Genomic DNA, 19,121 nt, shown 5'->3' with positions numbered 1-19,121 from the left:
GGCCACAGCCACCATCTGGGATATGCCCTGTGGCATGCTGACCTGACTTACACCAGCCCACAGCTCAAAAGAGTTGATGGTGCATATCTCTCCCCAACTCTGTTCAGTGATGCCATGTTGGTGGCCTAAAATTAACTATGTTTTTACACCATGGGAATTGGCAAACACTGCATATCAAAATTTGTTTGTTTCTTGTTTTTGTTTTTTGAGGGCCAGTTTATTAATACACCCCTGGATCTGTGTGACAAAGAGGAAGAGCAAAAGAGCTGGCAGAAAATCACAAGGCCTCTTTAAGCTAAAACAAACCACATGGCCAAGGGTGACAATGGGGCAGGAACACATGCTCCATCTACAGGAGGTCCTCCAAGTCCTGTGGCAAAGATGGGGAGGGAACAAACAATTGTAAATACTACAATATACCCAACTGTCTAGATAACTGTAATTGACCAAACCCCACACTGGGACATGTGGTATGACAAAGTGTTTTAATGATTTATGTATGTGTATTTTAACATAATTCTCATTATAAAAACAATAATATTTATTAAATGCTTATAATATGCCATGTGTTGTATAGAACTTTATATAGTACATAATCCTCACCACAGTACTATGATACAGGTACTGTTATTATCCACGTGTTGCAGATAAGGAAATTGAAGCCTAGAAAATCGTTTTTTTAGATAGGGTCCCCTGGACACAGGTTCAGAGAGTTGAATAGGGATGGTTAGTTGCTCAGTGGTCTCCATAGATCCATCTCCAAGGAAGTGAGAAGGCCTGGATTGAGCAGAGGGAGGACTTGACCTGCAGGAGCCTCAGCCAATCCTGCAGGGAGTTCTGGAGCTGGGATGACCCTTCAGGATTATTCTCAAAACAAGGTAAGGGGGTCCCAGCCGGTCCCTATCCATGGGACACCCCTGGAAGGGGGCATAGCCTTCAGCAACCCAGTTTGCTATGGCCAAGAGCAATTCCTAGTGTAATTTATCAACAGCAGATAGCCCCAGCTGGAAGAAGGATGCAGCAGCCTTGAAAGGGAACCTGGGCAGAGCACCACAGAATGCACTGTGGTTAGGTGATATGTCCAGGGCCACACAGCTAGTAAAAGGCTAGGATTGAAACCCACGTCCACCTGCAAAGGAGGCAAGAGTATACAATGGAGAAAAGATAGTATCTTCAATACGTGGTGCTGGGAAAACTAGACAGATACATGTAAAAGGATGAAATTAGAACATTATCTAACACCATATACAAAAATAAACTCAAAATGGATTAAAGACCTAAATGTAAGGCCAGATACTATAAAATTCATAGAGGAAAACATAGACAGACAGACACTTTAAGGGAGACTAGGGTCATTCTAGGGATGCAGTCTTGAGCTATTAGAAACTATGTTAGTGTTTGTTCAAGTCTTTGTAGGCCAAAATTGAGGCCTATAAAGTAAACAAGAGGGCTCAGAGGAGCCTGGCTAGATAGAGTTTGGTCAAGGAGAGACTCTTTGTCACAACCAATTAGCAATAAGCAGCAGTTTAGTGGACCAGTGCCCTACCCTTAAGACCCCTGTGATACAAGCCTCATCCAAAGCTAAGAGCCTCCCCATACACCACTGATGAGACAGCTCATACACACACAGTCACATACTCTCACACACTCTATTCTCACATTCACACTCACATATACACTCACATTTACATACAATCACACGTAGGCTTTTGCACACACACATGCATACACACATACACAGCCTTGCACACACATGTTCTCACACTCACAGACACTCACACACACACACTTGCCCCTGGACTGTGTGTTTCAGTTCCCAGGCCCAGCTACTCAGTTTGTAGATTGCAGCCTGTTCGCTGCCCCAGCCCTGCTGTTAAGTAAGAGACAGGGTGGCAGCTCCAAGCAGGCCAGCCTCTGAGGCCTCCCACCCATCTAACTACCGTGAGCTGGGGCTGGGATAGATCCAGGATCTCCCACCAACAGAGAGGCCAGAGGAAAGAGCGCTTCATGGGGGGAGGAAAGGTATAGGCAGGAACTGAAGTTCTAACTGGAAGGAGAATCAGGCCCCTTGGGTAGCTCAGCTTGGAGGTTCCCCAGGTTCTACTCACTCTTCTCTTCCTTGATCTCATTCCACACTCAGCCCAGCCCCTGCCCGAGATACCAGGTCAGTAGGTGATAAAGCCAGCATTGGACCCCAAACTAAAGCTTCTGGCCCTCTCCCATGAGACCCCTCTCTTTGACAGCGGTTCTTTTTAAAGTCACTAAAAAAGCTTTATGAACGAAAAAAGTTGACCATTTCATAGGGTAACTAGCCTTGCTGTGGTTTACATGTAAGATGACTGTTAAGCATAATCAAATTCCCTAATAACCATAATCCCCTTCTCAACCCACATTCTTTCGTTTTATATACTGTCACCATGGGTTGTTTTTGTTTCTTCCTCTGTGGGTGAGGAAAGAACTCTCTTCTCAGGAGGCTGGAGCAAAGAGCACAGCTTTGGAATAAGACTAGGGTTTGTATTCTGGCTCTTCCATGAACCAGTGAGCGGTAAAACCTTAACTCAGGAGTATCCATACCTTTGAGCCTCTGCAAAATGGCAGGGAGGTGATTCGGGTTAAATAGGACACCTGATAAAAGCACCCATCAGAGTTCATGGCTCATAAGAAATGACCAATATGTTGACACCATTTGAATTTCTTGTTTTTAGTTTCGAATTATATAATGTCAGTAATGTAGTGAGAATCAAAAATCAGTATTTCTTCCAGAAAAATTGTTATTCTCCCGGGGCGGGGGGGGGCGGGGGGTGGTTCTTTCTGAATCGCATTGCATCGATCCTCACTTTTCTCCTGTGTTTTGTGGTGACCTTGGTATCTGGCAAAGAGGTGGCGTGGGCCACAGTCCCAAGCGGGGTGCACTATGTCAGAGCTGCCCAGGGTGGCAGCAAGGTCGTTTGGGGGCCATCAAGGTGCCTTTGCATATTTGCCGCCTCACCTATTTTGTACCAATTCTTGGTTGACCCTTTTTGACCCATCTCGTGCTTATAACTTCAGATCCCAGACAGCCAGGAAGCTTCCTTTCATTTGTTCCAATTTGTCTCCATCCAGTATTTGTAGTAAATTGAGGGGGGGAAATGACAGAAGAATAATGTTCACGGCAGGGAAAGGAAAGAAGACGTGACTTTCTGTCTGGGAAAGCTTGGTATCTGGGAGGATGCACTGAATTCGTTACCGGTTTCCTGAGCCTAAATAATAGTGGTTCTGAAACATCCCCCACAGGGGCTCCCAGACTGAGATCTGACCTCTTATAACATACACTCCTTTGCGAGGCTAGGGGAGCCAGCCAGGGTAGAAGCTGGAGGGGAAAAAGCCCGGGAGAAGGAAGGGAGGAGATGGAGTTCTTTGTTTCTCTCCTTCAAGCTCCAAACAACTTGCCATCTTTCTGGGCGATCTTGGTTATTCCGAGCATTCTCTGAGCTCTGGACTGGAAATTTGTCAGTGCTTCTTTGGCTACATCATTTTCCCACTCCCATTCACTTTCTGATCATGACATCTTTTCAAAAGTAAATTGGAAAACAAATATCCAAGAAATCAGGATGTCATTGCTTAGGCATTATAAACAGCTTCTGATGGCCTCAGGTACAGCCACAGATGCTACATATTTTCATCTTCAGTGTTGTGGTGTAAATTTACAGGGCTGCTCTGTGGTCCTGAATACAGAACATCTCTGTTAGCATAGAGCAGGAATTTAAATGCTTTTGGGAAATAAAATCAATCAAAAATAATGTTCTTCTACATCAGATGTGGCTTATAAATGTAATCAAAAGACTGTCCTATAAAAGCAATGCACATATAAATCCTTACAAGAAGAGCATTGTCTAGTGATAGATAGTTTCCAGGATTTTTCATTGTCTCCTGCTTTGTTTCCACAAGGTGGCAAATCTTAAGAGAAAGGTTTCTAGATCTTTATCTTATAATGCAGTTGTTTATCAAATACCAGAACAATCATTAGCCAGGTAGAAGGCCTGAACATAGACACAAAGGGAGGAAATCTGCAAATAAATTGAGTTTTGCAGTTTATGTACTGCTTTACTGTATAAAATCCAGGGAATGGTTGGGGCCAGCACTCTTTTTCTACTATAGTATAATTTTCTTCTAAGTATATAGCAGCACCTGGTCAACAATTCTTATTGGGCGTCAGGTCTGACTTACATTATACACACACATTTAGTTGCAAGGCTGTAAGAAATCAGGTAGCTCCAGTTCTGTGCAGCTGAATGAATTTGACTTCTCTACTCAAACCTCCAAATGTGGTTACTAAGGCATGGGTTACAGTAAAAGGGGGAAGAAAACTGTGGTAGCCCAGCAAACTCTGACTCATTTAGAAGAAGAGAGAATATGAGTTCTAAAGTCACAAGAACAAACTTTTTCCTTTAGAATATGATTCTCATTCTATTGCTCACTCTTCCAAATAAGACTCTCTTTACCTTCTTCATCCCCTGGGCTCCTGAAAAAGTTCTTGAGAAAACTTTTACCCCAAGTTATAGTGCTGCTGGGACCCAGTAATAAATCATTGAGTAGCCCTTTCAGCAACTAACTGTAGGCTCACTTCTTACTTTTTCTTCCTGGGCTGCATCGGTTTAGACTCCCAGAGTTTGAGTACCTCGATCAAAGTACAAGTGATGAAGGGTATCCTCCAAAAGATCCTGTGCCAGGAACCTGCCCTGTGAATCCCACCCCAGTCAGTTCACAGGTGTTTGTGGGCAGGAAGGAAGAGGTGAGTAAGAGTTAATAACAGCCGACATTTATTAGCATGCACCATGTGCCAGCAGGGTTCTGGACTTTAGATACAGTATCTCATGCGATGCCCACAGCACCCAAGAATCATAGTGTTCTTCTCATTTATGGATGAGGTAAAACTATGTGTAAGATATGAACAGCTGGTAAACTGACAGCATTTAAGAATTTGGAATAGTTCCCCTGACCACTGTCCTTTATTAGCAGGAGCCTTCAGGCTGAAGAATGCCTTAAGCCTTCACAATAACCCAACTACAAAATATTATTATTCCCACTTTTTCCATTGGAGTAACTCAGGCAGAGGTCACTTTCTCAAGGTCACGTTTAGGAAGGGACAGAGCCAGAATCTGAACCCTTCCAAAGTCTGTGCTCTGACGCCTCCCCACAGTGTTTGCACCAAGCCTGTGGCATGCACACTTTTAAAGAGATTCAGTGCCTGACTGGGTATTTAATAATGTAAATATAAGTGAAAAACATCCATAGGGCCAAGAGATATAATTTTAAGATTCTGCCCTTTAACTGAAAGGACAGAGTGGATGAGGCACTGTGTTGGCAAGGAGGAGAAAGGGCTTTAGTGTCCAAAGAAGGTGTTGTGGGGAAAGGCAGCGTGTCTCTGTAATTTACAGGAGGGATGGAAGGACTTGCCCAGTCTGCCAGGAGCAGGAATTTTGTACCAAGTACAGTGGTAATGGCTGCAAGTAATGGTAAACTCCAGTACAGGGATTAAACTCGGAGGTAATTTTCCCCCCACCAAAACAAGAAGTTTGGTGGTAGGAGACTTCACGTGTTGGTTCAGATGCTCAAAGATGCCATTGGAACCCAGGCACTTTCTCCTTTCACCGTCCTCCCTTACCACGTTGGCCTTCTCTTCTTGAGAGTCACAAGGCATCTGCCATAAAGTCAGCAGCAAAAGGGAAAAGGTTGCACCAACCACAGTGGTCCCATGTTAGCAGAAAAGCAGAATCTTTCTCAGACCCCTCCAGCCCCCATCCAACTTCCACTTAGGTCTTGTCAATCAGCAACAGAGATTGGGAGCCCGTGTGGAGGATGTTTCAGAACCGCTATTATTTAGGCTCAGGAAACCGGTAACGAATTCAGGGCATCCTTCCAGAGACCAAGTGCCAACCCCCAGCAGAAAGTACTTACCTGGACACCTGGCCCCCCTAGCAGAACTGCATCCACATGTGGACGGGGTGGTGTGGAAAGTCAGAAGAGAGTGCACCTTGCTTTAGGAGGCTAGTGTGGAGAGGAGCTGGGGCAACAGGGCTGGACTTGAGAGAAGAACGAAGAGGCTGATGAGGAAGAACATCATCCTGCCCTCTGTATCTGTCGTTACATTTAAGTGACCCCAGAGCATGGCACAGGCTCTCACACTTTCTTCCCTCATCCTGTTCTTAACTCTCTTCATTCTTTCTGCCCTAAAATCCCAGATCAGTAGCACATGGAGCTAAATAATATTGATAAGTATCAGATCATCTGACTCACTGTGTTTTTTTTATTTAAAATTAAATAAATTATTGCTAAATTAATTAAGTAATTAATGAGATGAGGAACTTCCAGGCAGATATCAGCTGGGAAGGGCCTTTGACTGCGATGGCCAGAAGTTTTCACCTCAGAGGAGACAGTCCTCAGGGGCCTCTGGAAGGAGTCGGGATGCTGTTATTACCAGCATCCCCAAGTACAGATGTTGGCTCAGTGACCCAGCTCAGACAAGAGGGATCTGAGGAGGGCCAGGGCTCCTGGGTCTTGGATGAAAACCACCCTGTGCGGCCTTGTGGCTGCCTCCTGTGATGAGAGCTCCATGGTTTCCTTCTTCATCTCTGCAGAACCAGCTTTCCCAGGCGCTGAACGGGCTGTCGGACAGGGCCAAGGAAGCCAAGGAGTTCCTGGTGCAGCTGCGCAACATGGTCCAGCAGATCCAGGTATTGGCAGCACCGGAGGCGGAATGCACGCCCCCCGGGTTAAGATGTAACTGTGGGGCGGGCGGGGAGGGGTTGTCTGTCTCTTTTATTTTTCTGTTTTGTGGGAAATTTCCTATGTATTTTTTTCCTGATCTTTCTCTTCTAATACATACGAACACACATATAGGCCAACTTCAAATATACCCCTTCTCAAGGTGGTTAACGTTTCCCCAACAGGCCAAAGACACAACCCCGTTTTCCAACTGGTTCCCATCTTCCACACTGAGCTGCTAATTCTCTGCTGCTGTGCAAAGAAAGATACCTATTTCTTTGTGAATGCAGTCATTATTGTTGAGTTTTTTAAATTCTATATGTTCCCAAAGCACCTTGCAATCATTATATCTATCTAACAGTAGCAAACAGGTCACATTTTTTTTCTTCCTTCTTTCCTTCCTTCCTATCCCATAATAATGCTTCTCCTCTACTTAGATACTCAAATGTTTTTCAACCGTGATTCCCTGGCAACTATAATTTGCACAGTGACCAACAGATCAGCTGACATTTGAGAGCTTGTGAGCTCTCTACTATAGCTGAAGGGGAGAAGCCAGAAATTGCATGAGATGCTAAAATAATGACCTTCTTCACTGTTTACTGTTCTTATGTTTTGAGGTTTGCCTCACAGAAATAACCTTAGCTCTGGCCTCCAGTAGATTGGCTTTCTGAGTTAATATTTAACCTGTGTCAAGGCAGAAATGGCTTTTTAAATGTAAGCCTGGCTTCCAGAGCATCTCACACTGATTTCTTTGCCTTCAGTTGGCATGCAGGCTCATGGTAAAACCTTTGATTCCCTAACAACCTAACAGTTGTACACTTCCTTCTGTTTTCCAAACAGTAGAGTTTATCAGTTGGTCCTTTCTTTGCTTTTGCTGGCATAAAGTGTGCAGCCCCAGGCTTGCCGCTACACCTCACCTCTTCATCAGAGCAAAGCTTTCTTTCTGCTTTAAATCAGAGCCTGTATGAAGACAGCTGCCCCCTCCCTCCCAATATTACCCTGCTTGGGATGTAGAGAGCTCTTCAATGATGTTTTCCAGGAGAGTTCTGTGAGAGCTCAAAAGCAATTGCCGTGAAAACCAAAACTTAACATTCGTAGAAGTCATTGCTGAAGCAATTACAAATGCACGCCTTATACAGGCGTGTATAAGACCTTGCATTTGAGACAGTGACTTAATACCTGTCCATAGATCCTTATATTAAGAGACACAGTTCTTGATGACTTTGGGAATAAATTAAAATTTGATAGGCTAAGCTGTTCCTTCCTTTCCAGCCCCCCAAATCTTACTCAGTTGACTGCTATTTTTTCAGTGCTATTACTGTATATGTGATGAGTATTCAGCTTTCATTTGCTGTAAATTACAATTGTTTTCCAGATTATGGTTTGAGAATCAAAATTACATATGTAACTTATTGAAAGGGTTACCTTTAATGAATGCTTATAATTTAGGGAGAGAATTGCTTAAAAGACCGCAGTCCAGTGGTTAAGACTCTGCCTTCCAATGCAGGAGGCGTGGGTTCAATCCCTGGTTGGGGAACTAAGATCCCACGTGCCGTGGGGTGCGGCCAGAAACTTTAAAAGAAATGTCTGTAGCATGTACAGATTTGAATCACATAAAAAATTTTAGATCCAACATTCAATTTTAAGGTCATGGGAAAGCTATAATCCATTTAGAACATGCTTACTGTTCCCCACAAACTGGTTGGTTTGCATCTGATTTTTACAGCAGGCTGATGCCTGTTACGTATACCAGTTATTCTTCACTGCCTACATGCACTCATGACTTGCTTTTTTAATGAAAGGAGCAAGTGCTTTTGCCCATGATTATTCTGTTGTCATTGGATTATTGTTTAATATCGAAGACGATTGCCATCCGCTTTCTTCTTTGTCCCCCTGGATTCTATGATTCTTTCTCCCTCATGCCTCAACAATACCCTGTTCCCCCAGCAACCAGCCTTTCTGAATGCCACCTTCCACCATGCACAGCTGGGCACATGCCAGCCCTCAAAAGGATTCATGTTCAACTCTACAAACTAAAACTTTATTTTACTTGATATAAGTCAAACTGTGGAGATGATTTCCTTCTGATAAGAATAAATGTATGAAGTAACATTTATTCCTTTGAATCTAAATTTCACATGAAACACTACCACTGTGGAATAAAATTTATTCCGTTATTTATAAAAAGCAAACGTGCACTGTGGACGGGGCTCCTCTTCCTTCCCTTCAGCAGGGATTTCCACCCCACAAGTGGACAGGGGTTCTACTGTCTCTGGCAGCCCCAGGTGCCCAGGCGCCTCGTGGCTGAGAGCTGTGCTCTGTCATGCAGGAGAACAGTGTGGAGTTTGAAGCCTGCCTGGTAGCTCAGTGTGACGCCCTTATTGACGCCCTCAACAGGAGGAAAGCCCAGCTGCTCGCCCGTGTCAACAAGGAGCACGAGCACAAGCTAAAGGTGAGCGCTGGGCCCCGGGGGAAGCAGAAGGCCAGCAAGCCCGGCTCCCAGACTGTGACAGGCATATGTACACCCACAGCCTTGGATGGCCAGTAGCCCGGCCGGAGAGGAGCAGACACGTCCCTTTATTCACCACTCACTCGCTCCTTGACATCACCAATACTCACTGAGTGATTTCTCTGGACCAGGAATTGCTCTGGGTACAGACATAATAAGTAAAAATCCCTGCCCTCCTGGGGCTTATGTTCTACCAGAAGGGATAAACAGGAAGCAAGATAAGTAAGTAAAATATGCAGTATTTTAAATCCATAAGCACTTTCTCTAGCTCATCAGTTTCCAGGCTCCTGTCCCTTAGTGTCTGTGACCAAGTTTTTTGCTTTTGACTTTTGTAAAGGGCCACTGGACTGTGTGTGTGTGTTTCATGGTAACATATGTAGTCATTCCTAAAATGTGCGGGAGACAAGTGTGGGTGTATTAAAGATGCTGCTTTTTTACCCAGAAAGTTCTCTGAAGGTTGTACTATGTGGATGTTAATCTTATACATTTAGCTGCAACAACCTGGGAAATGGGTTTAAATCTATAAGCATTTTCATCCAAGATAAGTTAGGCCTAAATGAAAAATTCTTCTGGAGTCACCATTTTTTTTTTTTTTTTGCGGTACGCGGGCCTCTCACTGTTGTGGCCTCTCCCGTTGCTGACCACAGGCTCGGACGCGCAGGCTCAGCGGCCATGGCTCACGGGCCCAGCCTCTCCGTGGCATGTGAGATCTTCCCAGACCAGGGCACAAACCCGTGTCCCCTGCGTTGGCAGGCGGACTCTCAACCACTGCGCCACTAGGGAAGCCCTGGAGTCACCATTTTTTATCTGAATTAAAATCTAGAAGTGCTGTGAAATGTGATTCTGTAGCTACCCAGGAGCAACACAGAATGAGCATCCTTGATGACCAAGCCCTGTTTCATAACAGCAATAGTTAACGTTCGGGGATACTTTCTTTGAGGCAGCACTATACAAACTGTGTTCCAGGGATCAACTCCTCTATTCCTCACAACAACTCTGCAAGGTCATTATTACTATTATCCACATTCTAGAGATGAGGAAACCATGGCACCATGACATTAAGAACTGGTCCAAGGATCCAGAATTCCAGTCCTGGTAACCTGGCTTCAGAACCCAGAATCTGGACCGTGGCCCCCTACTGCCTCTGGCTGGTAGTACAATGCAGAGAGAAGGCATACGGGGATTTACCTAATCCGTTCACCAGTCAGCCAGCACCTACCTAATGCACACCTGCTAGGAGCCGAGTGCTGGGCACAGGGGCAGGGGGAGGAGGACACAAAGGTGACTCAGGATTATGGGGCTTACAGTCCTGTGGATGAGATCAGTCACACCCACAGATGACTCCAACACAGGTAGAAAGTGAGTTTCCAGGAGAAGGTGGCCCATGTCGTTAGAGTTGTGAGGAGGACAAACTTACTTCCAGCTAAAAGGGTCACAGAGCGCCTCATGGAAAAGCTGGCATTGGAGGAGCCCAAAGTCTGGGAGGCGTGTGTGGATGGCGACTTGCATTCTTGCCTGCAGGGATGGGCCAAGCTGTGCGGGAAGAAGAGGGTGATCAGCAGAGTGCACCCTGGTCTTGCTGCATCCAGTTAGTCATGAGGACTGATGGGTGCTTTCTGTTTCCATCTCCTACTCTAACACTACTAAAAGCATTATCACCATAACCCTTCCTTTTATCACCCTTCGGAAACCCAGAACTTTTATTGTTATAGTGGAACTTAAAATGTCATTTGAACCACATAGAGTAATAGAGTATCTAAAATAAAACGACAGCTGTCTTCGGGTAATGAGCTGGACAGCTGGGATTTTCCCTCTAATAGTGGACCAGCCGTTTTAATATGTAGCCATAAAATTTTAACTTTTTCCTTAACGGACGTCTCTTCTGTGAAACATTGCGGACACTTTCCTGGCATCTTTAAACAGAACACTGGGAACAGTTTGTGTTAAGTCATCTGTGTTAGACGACAGTGGCATCTCCGGGTTTTCTATACAGGAGAGATGTAAGGGCAGCAATCTGGACAGATAGGGGATCGAGGATTGAGAAAACATCATTTATCCATATCAAAAAATGCAGAGCCCCCTGTCTTCCTCTCCTTAGTGCTGCCTCTGCAGGACGGGACTGTGTGGAAATCAGTTATAGGCTGTGCTGTGGGGACGGATGGGGATGGCACAGGAATAGCTGAAATGCATCTCGGGGACCCCACGTCCAGCGTCAGTTCATCGGTGCTGGTGGTCTGACCAGCCAGGCACACTGATGCACTTGGGGACCACTGAGCAGAGGCAGCTGCCTGCCCTCATTACACCCTGCCCAGGGTGGAGTTCCCTGCCCCAGATCCCAAAGGGCTACTGAAACGAGAGACAGGTGGCTGGCTGTGGCCCACAGCAGCAAAGCTGCTCTGTCTTCTGTCTCGAGTGATTTGTTTCTCTGCTGTTTTCAGCTGATTGTATGTTGCTGCTTCTGAAAACGGCCAACAAGGTCGACACCGTGACTGCTGATGCCAGCCTCCGAATGTCTCCCTCCCTCTGCTTTTCTCCTCCTGCCTCTTCCCTTTCTTCTCACTTCTGTTGCTCCTCAGATTTGTGAGAAAAGACTGGCCTTTTATAGACATCGCTTGCCAAGCACAGTACTTCTTTCTGCCTTTGTTGGCTAGCCCATCACTCACAGTCTGGCAGGGGTAATCTTATGGTCTTCCGCTTCCCTTTGGCAGAGTTCTCTTGGGGGCCTGCTTTTTGCTGACAAAGAGGAGAGTTGTATATGTGTGTTTTCCTGGCAACTTTCTCTTCTTGAGCCATCCAAAAGGCTAGGGGAGCTGGAAAGCAAGTGTGCATAAAGGCAGTCTTTATAATCTACTCATGCCCCTCTCTGAAAGCACTGATTGCTTGAGCAGATTGAGCAGTTCTGGTTCTGAGGCAAGATGGAGCTGAGGGATGAGAAGCCCAGATTCTGGGTCATAGAGAACGGGATGTGAGGACAGACTTTATCACTTACTAGGTCTCTAACCATGGACAAGTCTACAGCTCCATTTCTTTCACCTGTGTGTAAAATAAGGCTAGACGTAGTCGACGCCTCACAGGGCATTGTAAAGCGCTTAGCACAGTACTCAAGATATTAGCTTTATGGTTGCTGTCCTTGGAAGACTGGAAATATGGTCTCACTCAGCACACTGAAGAAGTGCTCCTAGGGACTCATTTTCCATAATACCAGAGCTCATATTGTAAAATTAGCCTATGTGCTGGTGTGATTGTCTCTGAACCTAGGAAATTCTTTAGCGGCTTGAGTATAATTGATCATCGTACAAAATAGTGCACCAAATTTGGTGAGCTATTTTTAAAAGCTGAAAAAAAGGCTTTGAGGCATATGCAGATGCGACCATATTTTAGGAACACTGTCTGAAATATAAATTATAGTTAATGCTGTCCTGGGAGCCAAATGTCTCTTTTCAGGGTATGGTAAACTAATCAAATGTCAGAAAGCTACTGGAGGGAAAAAGTGCTTTTGAGCTTTCAAAAACTATTACTAACTCACATTTGGTACTACTTGGGCAATATTCCCACTATCAGCAGAGTCAGCTGGGTCCCCAGTTTTCTTGTACGAACTGTGTATTTTGTTAACATCCTTCCCAGGTCTTCCTTAGCTGAGTAAGGCTTTAAAATATCTTCACTGCCTGTGATCCTCAGAGGGAATTTGTGACAACACTTAAAATGTGCCATTAATGAGATCTGTGCTTTTTTTCAGCAACTTTACAAATGTCATTTTTCTTTTGGTAAGCCCAAAGAAATATCTGAGAATTATTTTTATTTATGTAACATTCAGAATTTGAAATAATTCCACAATCATCTTAAATGTGTTCTCTCCCCAATATTTTAGAATGAATTCATGTGTTGAATAGTACACAACTATGATGATAGGTGATAAGTGACAGGTGTCTTCTTGGTTTCTTGGTTCGCTGGCAACTCTAGAGCCTCTGAAAGAAAAAAAATAGTTATAGCTATTCAAATATATTCTGAGAAAATCTAATCTTTAATTTCCATGTGTGGTTGGTAAATTAACATACCAATGACATTACTCAGTGAGAATGCTGAGGGATAATCATGAAGTTTACTGTTTTATAGAGCTTTCACTTTTACAGAGGGCTTCCATGTCCCAACTGTAGTTATCTATGGAATGCTTGATTTTGAATCCAAGTGTACCATTGGGTTTTGTTAGATTCATTATCATGATTGTCATTGTTACGTTTGTTATTATTTACCATGTATTGCCTGTATGTCCCCATTATGTTAGCAAAAAAATTAGTTATAGGGACATATCATTAAGAGTAGAAATTTACACTAAGGATATTACTGGCTTACTTAAGCAACTTTGCCAATGCTTCATAATAGGCAAGTAATCCTTTGATTCAGGTTGAGAGAGAAAGAGAGAGAGAGAGAATGGAAGAAAAGGAAGAAGGTAGTCAGGAAGGAAGGAGGGAAGGAAAGATGACCAAGCTCACAAAGAATTTAAAAATAATTAGATAGGATTTGACTGTTACAGTCTTTTCTAGAAAGAAAAGCAACAAACTAGAAAGAAAAAGTCAATAACCCACTCAATTCCCATAAAACTACTGGCAAGGAGTTCCATTAGTTCATTACAGTGAAGACATTTGGAAAAATTAGGCACACTGGAACACTTGAAACCTTTGCCCTCAGCAGAAGTCTTTTGGGGGTCAACTTTCATAATTTAACCACAGTTATTATTGATTACAAGCCTATCATTAATGGGGAATTCATTCGGCAAATTCTGTGGTCCTCTGCTTCCCACCGTGTAGGAGCAAAAGTCACAGAGGGCCTGTAAGGAATAGAGTGCCCAAGATGCCCGTGGAATCATCAGGATGCCACCACACACAGTTGGAACTCACCAAGGTTAGAGGACATACCTTTAAACACCTTCAACCCACTCTGGCAACACCAATGAAGCATAGTCACAGAACTTCTTTAATGCCCTTTGCCTAAACCCATATATGAGTAACACTCTTAGCTCCAGAAGACACTTAAATCACACTTTGAAGATGATGGAATAATCCACCATATCACATCTTACAAAACACCATACTGGATGCATCACTTTCATTGCAGAACAGCATAAATTGTAAATGTTCTCCTGTGTGGGTGGGACCACACCAGGATGCTTCTCTCTCTCCACATACCTTGTATTTCTTCCTTCATTAACTTCTCTGTACAAGGATACAGTATTCTATACACTAAGAGCATGCTTTGGATATTCCACTCAATGTTTATTGATGAGGTTATTGGCATTCACACTTCTGAGATAGAAAGTTCACAGTTTTACTGTTAAAATCTCAAGCCTTCCTCAAAACAGGTATGTGTTTTATTTATTTAATAGGCCTAAATGATCCTTTTATTGATTAAAAACTCAAAACCTCAGACTTGTCTTTGAAATAATTAGTTACCAGTGTGGTTAAATTAATAACACTAGTACAGAGGATGGTATCTAGAGAATGGGGAAAAGAGCTGCCATATTTCCATAAACCATGTGGGAGAATAGTGGCATGTGAGAAATTAAAAATGTTCTTTGTTAATTTAAATGCCTCTAAGTTTCAATGAATGTAATAATATAGGAGATAATATTCTACTCTAGGAGAAAATCAAGAGAATTATTTATTTTACTAGATGAATCTAATGGTCAAAGTACTTCACCTGTAACTCACCAATGAGTTAATTCTAAGTATCAGTTGGGCATCTTGCTTCAGGACATTATGGGACACATAGAAAAAACTATCCCCACTGACCAAAGGGACCTGTGAAGAATAAATTCTTCAAGACTGTACCTTGAAAGTACTTGTATCTTAGGCAGAAAAAAAAAAAAAAGAATTGCATTATACTTAGAGGAAATTGTTTTAAATGGTGATGGAAATGTATAGATTCTATTTAAGAAAGAATATCTTGAAATATGAGAGAGAGAATGTTAGTATTTACTTAGACTAAAAATTCATTAGTGTTATCCCTCCAGACCCCATGATGAGAGAGAATACTATGAGAAAAAGTATTTATTAAAAAGAAGATTTAAAGAACAATTTTTAAAGAGCTACATGTAAGATGGAGAGGTGAATGGAGGTGGAGGAAAGGTGTCAAGGTCAATATTGGATAAAATAATGAAATTCCCCTTAATTAACCTCAGTTCTTGCTGCTCTTTGTATCACCTGAGCTGAGTGGCGAGAGATTGGCCTGTTCGAGATGTGGCGGGAAAATGTAGTTGTGGATAGGCAGAATAAATTTTCACATTTGTACTGTATAAGCTCTCATGGGTTACTCTCTGACACTAAAAAAGTCTAAGCATTCAAAGGGGCACAGCAGTCTGTTCTCAAATTCTCCTTTTCCGAAAAGGTACAGTGTCATATCCTGACCCAAGAAATGACCTTTATAAATTTGCCACTCAACAAAATAAAGCTCTTCAAGTGATCAGTAGGACTTGCTATCCAGAAGAGATGGTGACTGCTTATAAAATTGTGGAAGCCTTCTCTGAAACTGTGGACCACAGATTAATTGTCCCCTGAGAGCTGGTTTAGGCTTTAATGCACATGAAAGTGGGAAGATTGTTTCCAAGTTCCTATTTGTGTCACTCCTGCAACTTGTACATTTCCTTCTTAAGAAAAGAAAATCCGGACTTCCCTGGTGGCACAGTCGTTAAGAATCCGGCTGCCAATGCAGGGGACACAGGTTCAATCCCTGGTCTGGGAAGATCCCACATGCCACGGAGCAACTAAGCCCGTGTGCCACAACTGCTGAGCCTGCACTCTAGAACCTGTGAGCCACAGCTACTGAGCCCACGTGCCGCAACTACTGAAGCCCACGGGCCTAGAGCCTGTGCTCCACAGCAAGAGAAACCACCACAATGAGAAGCCCATGAACTGCAACAAAGAATGGCCCCCGCTCGCTGCAACTAGAGATAGCCTGCATGCAGCAATGAAGACCCAACGCAGTCAAGAAAAAATTAAAAATTAAAAATAAATAAATAAAAGAAACTCCTTAAATCCAGCCAGCTGCAAACATGGTGCCAAGGGTTTCTCCAGAGCATCAGAGCCACTGCACAGAAATGTGGAACTCAAAGAAAAAGTGATATGGCCTGGCTTCCTAAGAATTGTTTTTCATAAAAAACTATAATGTAGAAATAAATAATAATAATAAGTGGTAGAAATAACACAGAGTAAAGAAGGTAGCACGTAAGAAAGCTGATAAAGACACTCAGAGAGGGACTTCCCTGGCGGTCCAGTGTTTAAGACTTCGCCTTCCAATGCAGGGGGTACAGGTTTGATCCCTGATCTGGGAGCTAAGATCCCAAATGCCTTGTGGCCAAAAAAACCAAAACATAAAACAGAAGCAATATTGTAACAAATTCAATAAAGACTTTAAAAAATGGTCCACATCAAAAGGATATTAAAAAAAAACACTCAGAGAAAAAAATATTTATACTCTTAAAAGATTTAATTATCTGGCTGATTTCCATAAGATGGGAAATCTTGCTAGATTAATTGAGAAACTAAAAGTTAAGTATGAGGGACTTCCATGGTGGCGCAGTGGTTAAGAATCCGCCTCTCAACGCAGGAGACAAGGGTTCGAGCCCTGGTCTGGGAAGATCCCACATGCCGCGGAGCAGCTAAGCCCGTGCGCCACAACTACTGAGCCTGCACTCTAGAGCCCGTGAGCCACAGCTACTGAGCCCATGTGCCACAACTACTGAAGCCCGTGCGCCTAGAGCCCGTGCTCCACAGCAAGAGAAGCTGCTGCAAGGAGAAGCCCACGCACTGCAACGAAGAGTAGCCCCCGCTTGCCGCACCTAGAGAAAGCCCGTGCTCAGCAACGAAGACCCAACGCAGCCCAAAATAAATAAATAAATAAATAAATAATTTTCAATCTTATAAAAAAAAGTTAGTTATGAAACACCCAAAAATGCTGCTTCTGGGAACCCCACTGTTTAATTTTTAACAGTGATTTTTATCACAGGCTACTGTGATCATTGCGAAACGGTTCGTTAAAATGCTTTAAAAATGGACCAGCATCCATTGTGGCAACAGTGGGAGTTGAGAGCCAGGAATTTAGGGATGTTGAGTCCTTCCAAGAAGCTTGAACCATGGACTACAGGAGCCAATGGCAAACAGCCTTGAAACTCACAGACTCTTGGCAGTGCAACAGTGAAGCTTCTTAAGAGTAGCCAGAGCCCCCAACACTCCCACAGCTCCTTTGGCACCAAAAAACCTTGCTTGAGAAGGAAATTTATAGAGGCAGACATAGAATTTTATGAGGCCTGAGTAATGTATTTATTTCAGCACATTTAGGTCATAAAATTATCATTGAGCTGAATGTTCTGGAAAGTAAACACAATTCCGTCTTTTTTGCCTCAAAAGCAGACTTACTTTGGGTTACAGCGCTCAGATCCAGTCTGTGTTTGTTATTTGGACTTTCAGTACCAGTCAGTTCTGCATAGTCTAGAGCAGATGCCATTTGGTAGTGAATGGTGACTGCTGAGGTTTCTGCTACCTAGCAGCGTTGATGCACTGGCAGCTGAAAAGTAAAAACATTTTCTGGGAACAATTTAGTCAAGCCTCATATAGCAGAGAGGAGTAGCGTATTAGCTGTAGGTCACCTGTGTTGCATTTTTAAGGGTTTAACCTGTAGGTGGTTTTTTTCCCCTAAGAAGCAGAAACTTAACCTTTCTTTACTTTCTGATTTTAAAGTAAAATAATAAAATACAGTAATTTGCATTCCTTGAGCCCAGACCAACAGACGCTGGTGGTAGTTTGACAGAAACATACTGGATGTCAGAAGAAAATAAATCAAACAGTGAATCTAAAATTTGATCTCTCCACCCCCACCAGTCAAAATCACAAAATAATCCTCACATCAAAGTTGGTTTCTTTCACCAATTCCAATAAAGAGATTTTAAAGACTACATTTTATTTTTTATTTTAATTATATTAAAAGTTTAAAAGCAATAACAAATCAGCTGTCAAAATATTAGGAGACTCCAAATAGTCAAAACAATCTTGCTAAAGAAGGGCAAAATTGTAGTTCTCGCACTTCCTGATTACAAAATGTACTGCAAAGCTATCAAGTATAATACTGGCATAAAGATAGACAAAAGACCACTATTGAAGAGAGCCCAGAAATAAACTCTCACACATATGGTCAAATGATTTTTGACAAGGGTTCCAAGACCATTCAGTGGGAAAAAGGAAGTTTTGTAACAAATGATGCTGGGGAAACTGGCTATCCTCATGCAAAAGAATGAAGTTGGGCAGGTATAAAAATTAACCCAAGGTAGATCAAAGAATGAAATGTAAGAATTGAAACTATAAAACTCTTAGATGAAAACATAGGGCAAATGCTTCATGACACTGGATTTGGCAATGATTTCTTGGATATGACGCCAAAGGCACAGGCAACAAAAGAAAAAGTAGACAAATTGGACTTCATGAAAATTTATAAACTTTGTGCATCAAAAGACAGCAAGAAAACCAAACAATCCAATTTAAAAATGGGCAAAGGACTTGAATAGACCTTTTGCCAAAGAAGATACACAGTAAGCACATGAAAAGATGCTCAAGATTACTAGTCATTAGGGAAATGCAAATCAAAACCACAGTGAGATACCACTTCACACCCACTAGGATGGCTTTTTTTTTTTTAACAGATAACAATAAGTGTTAGTGAGAATGTAGAGAAATTGGAACCCTGTGCGTTGTTGGTGGGAATGTAAATGGTGCAGCTGCTGTGGAAAATAGTGTAACGATTTCTCAAAAGAAAAATTTTAAACAGAATCACCATATGAGCCAGCAATTCCACTTCAGGGTATATACCAAAACAAGAACCAAAA

At 42.9% G+C, this 19,121-nt stretch overlaps 1 protein-coding gene across 24 annotated transcripts in view; it reads left to right on the top strand.

Moving 5' to 3' along the window:
* Positions 1 to 19,121, top strand: part of TRIM9 (tripartite motif containing 9) — a gene marked incomplete at both ends in the record, with an annotated part of 101,401 nt that overhangs the window by 47,752 nt on the left and 34,528 nt on the right. For 20 of the 24 annotated variants that reach the window (XM_079699430.1, XM_079699444.1, XM_079699443.1 and 17 more), the window contains 2 exons: positions 6,618 to 6,713; positions 9,074 to 9,196. The exons of 3 other annotated variants lie outside the window; for them this stretch is intronic. In XM_079699430.1, the coding sequence (XP_079555556.1) occupies positions 6,618 to 6,713; positions 9,074 to 9,196 (219 nt within the window). The remainder of the gene's footprint in view (positions 1 to 6,617; positions 6,714 to 9,073; positions 9,197 to 19,121) is intronic. One more of the 24 variants, XM_079699435.1, reaches the window with a different exon arrangement.

Source organism: Hyperoodon ampullatus (assembly GCF_949752795.1).
Source record: "Hyperoodon ampullatus genome assembly, chromosome: 3".
Taxonomy (NCBI): domain Eukaryota; kingdom Metazoa; phylum Chordata; class Mammalia; order Artiodactyla; family Ziphiidae; genus Hyperoodon; species Hyperoodon ampullatus.
This window is presented reverse-complemented; position numbering and strand designations above follow the sequence as displayed.